The 3,111-nt window shown below is 41.7% G+C and overlaps 1 protein-coding gene across 1 annotated transcript; it reads left to right on the forward strand.

Annotated features, from left to right (window-relative positions):
- Positions 1-422: 422 nt before the first annotated feature.
- LOC310941022 (dynein regulatory complex subunit 4-like) lies at positions 423-1,559 on the forward strand (the record flags this gene model as incomplete). Its single annotated transcript, XM_083906093.1, has 1 exon — positions 423-1,559. One exon carries the CDS (start codon positions 423-425, stop codon positions 1,557-1,559), a length of 1,137 nt encoding a protein of 378 aa, XP_083762219.1.
- Between the last annotated feature and the right edge of the window lie 1,552 nt (positions 1,560-3,111).

Below are 3,111 nucleotides of genomic sequence, written 5' to 3' on the forward strand. Positions count from 1 at the left end.
TATACCTCACTTTCCCTGGTTGTCAATCAAAGAAACAGTATTAATGCATCTCAGTTTATAAGCATTGATTCATAACCATGGATTTCTTTTTAGCTCAAACTCAGGGAGATACAAAGATACATTACACCCAAAATGGTTAATTAAATTCCCCTTAAATTAGTCAAACTTATGGTTCACAGTAGCTCATCTGGTAAACAAGAAGATCAAAAGTGTTCCTCGTAATAGATGTTAGGGATGAAGGGTAAATTTTCCTTGAAATATAATACCTTTGATCTCATGATGTAATAATGACACCGTGCCTCTGATTGTAAGTTTTAAATAATATTATGGACAGAAAAGGGTTCAGGTAAACTCCTATTGAACGGCAAAGTGTGTAACTTTCAAATCAGAGTTTTTGAAAGAAAAGGTTTTACTTTGTGACGATGCCCAAAGGTAAAGGTAAGAAGGGCAAAGATGCAATCTCGGTTGCAGACCTGGACAAGATGTCCCCCGAGGACATGTCAGAGAAACAGCTGAAAAAGTATGTTATTCACCTCCAGGAGGAGCTTGAGAAGGAGCGTCGGGAGAGGACATACTTCCAGCTGGATGTGGACAAACTGAATTCCTTCTTGGAAATGTGCAGGGGGGACCTGGAGGAGACGAAAGCAAAGCTGTGCCTCAAAGACATAGAGCGCAAGGAGGCCGACAAGCGCCACCGAATGGAGATGGGGAAGTATGAGACGAAAGTGAAACACGCCGAGTTTGAGCAGCACAGTGCAATCTCAGAAGTGAAGATGGAAGTCTCTGCCTCTGCATCGCTGATCCAAAAACAGCAAACAGAGTCGGAGCTTGAGCTCCAGGGGATCATTCAAAATATGCTTGAGGATCAGAGAATGGATAAAGTCATGAAAGAAACCAGTATCAAGGAGGTCGTACTGAAACATCAGTTGGTGCTGCTGGAGCTGAACAAAGACTATAACAAGAGAATCAGAGAAATGAAGGACCAATATTGCAGGAAATATCAGATGAAGATCAATGCAGATGAGAAAAATCACTGGGAACTGGTCAGAAAGCACGAGGACCAGTTCAGAAGCGATGCTGACGACCTGATTCAGAAACACAAGACCACTCTCAGAGCCGTGACAGAAAAACTCTCTTCCTTGCAGACTGACGCCATGAAGCAGGAGAAGGCGTTGGAGAAGAAGGTGTCAGAGCTGCAGAAGCTGCTGACTCAAGTAGACAAAGACGTTTCAGCAGCGCAGGCGGAGAATGAATCTCTGTGTGGTTCTGTGGATAAATCTGAAGTCAAGCAGACCGATCTTCATCAACAAATGCACGACTACAACCAGGCCAGGGGTGACATTGTTAAGAAAAAGGCTTGCATGAAGGTCATCACGGATGAGCTGAGGGACGTGACGGTGAAGCACGAGCTGCTGCAGCATGCGTTAGAGGAGCATGAGCATGAGTGCGAGAAGATGCAGAGAAAGCACAGGCAGGCCATGTGGGACCTGCAACAGCAAGTAGCTCTAAAGGAACAAGGGCTGCAGAGGAAGCTGGGACTTCTGTCACAAACTGGGTAGACGCTCAGCTGCCGTCACCAACCTTACCTCTATTACTTTGTTTCCAAACCATTCAAGCTGAGCTGCCCCTCCAATATTTCTAATCCTGGCCACTCCCTCATCTCTCCACCGAGACACAGTATACGGCCTATAATCTGTATGTTCATCTGTAAGTGCATGCAGATCACGAACATGAAGCAGCTTTTAATTTGATGCTACATTTTCCTGCCAATTTCATCATGGGCAGACAGACACAATCATGGCAAGAGGACTCAGCATTCCCAATTGCATTGTCTGCGAAATGTAGTTGAGTAATTTTCCATCTGTGTAACTGCTGTCATCTCAGAGAACTCTTGAAACTGAAATTTGTTTTCTGGCCCTGACCTGGAAAGAGGTAGCCCTGATGTAACGGGAAATGTGTTTTTGAAGCTTCAAAAAGACATTTCCCGTTTTTTTAATGTGTTGATGAAGAGTAATGCATGCCTCATTAATTACAATATTCAATTTGTATTATTCATCATTTATTAGTTAGTAATTATTGATTAACTAACTTTGAGTAGTAAACATTCACTACTTATTAATGTGTTAAAGGGGACATAATCAACTTTTTAATCATTTAAATCCTAATATTTGGAACTCTGTAGGTCCTATCAGTCGCCAAAGAGTGAAAAAAGATAACTCACTCATGTTTTTGTGGTCCTCCTCAGTCTAAGTACAGGAGATAAAACGCATGATGTTGACTTCCACTCTCCTTGGGATGTCACAATGCAATACATTTCTGGAATTGTTGTCTCGCGGAGCTCCGCTTTGTCCGTAAAACACGTGAGAGTGCTGGCGAGGACAACAGTATCCGAAAACCAGAAGTATGTTAAAAGTTCTATTCTTGGCTCCACAGTGCAGCACAGAGTTCTACACAAACTTCCAGCCTCAGAGGATTTATCTGTCGGGTGGATACATGTTATACGTGACATCAATGTGCCTGCTAGAGCCTGCAAATTATCACTTTTCCAAATGCTAACTGCAGTTATGTCATTTCCTGTCCCTTAAGTTTCGTTATGCTTTTTTTAATTTTTATTTTTAAAGGTGCACCTAAAGAGATACAACTAAATCGAGCGTTCTAAACAGGGCTGTTTTGGCAGGGTGATTGAACTGCTGTGGTGCTTCATTCTTATGGTATTTTGACCAAAGCATGTGACAGACATGTTCATTAGGACACCAGGGAACTAGTTTAACTTGGAGACATAGGGTATACTATGACCCATTAAATAATACATAATAATGATTGTTAATATATTATTAAATAGTTATGTAATGCTTAATAATGTACTAATGTTAGTTAAGATAACCTTACTTATGTGTATCTTGGCCACATACGCACACACAGTCAAAATAAAGGCTGCTGCTATGTGACATTCTCCTGTAACACATATATGATGTGTGCACTAGAAAAAGCGAGTTTCCTTGTAATGTTTTTGTTGCTGTGCCTGCTGCTCTAAAGAGATTAATAAACCTATACTGCCACCCTGTGGTCAAGTTATGTATTACATAACTTACCCCACAATCAGGGATGGAG

Source organism: Microchirus variegatus (genome assembly GCF_963457635.1).
Source record: "Microchirus variegatus genome assembly, chromosome: 19".
Classification (NCBI taxonomy): Eukaryota; Metazoa; Chordata; class Actinopteri; order Pleuronectiformes; family Soleidae; genus Microchirus; species Microchirus variegatus.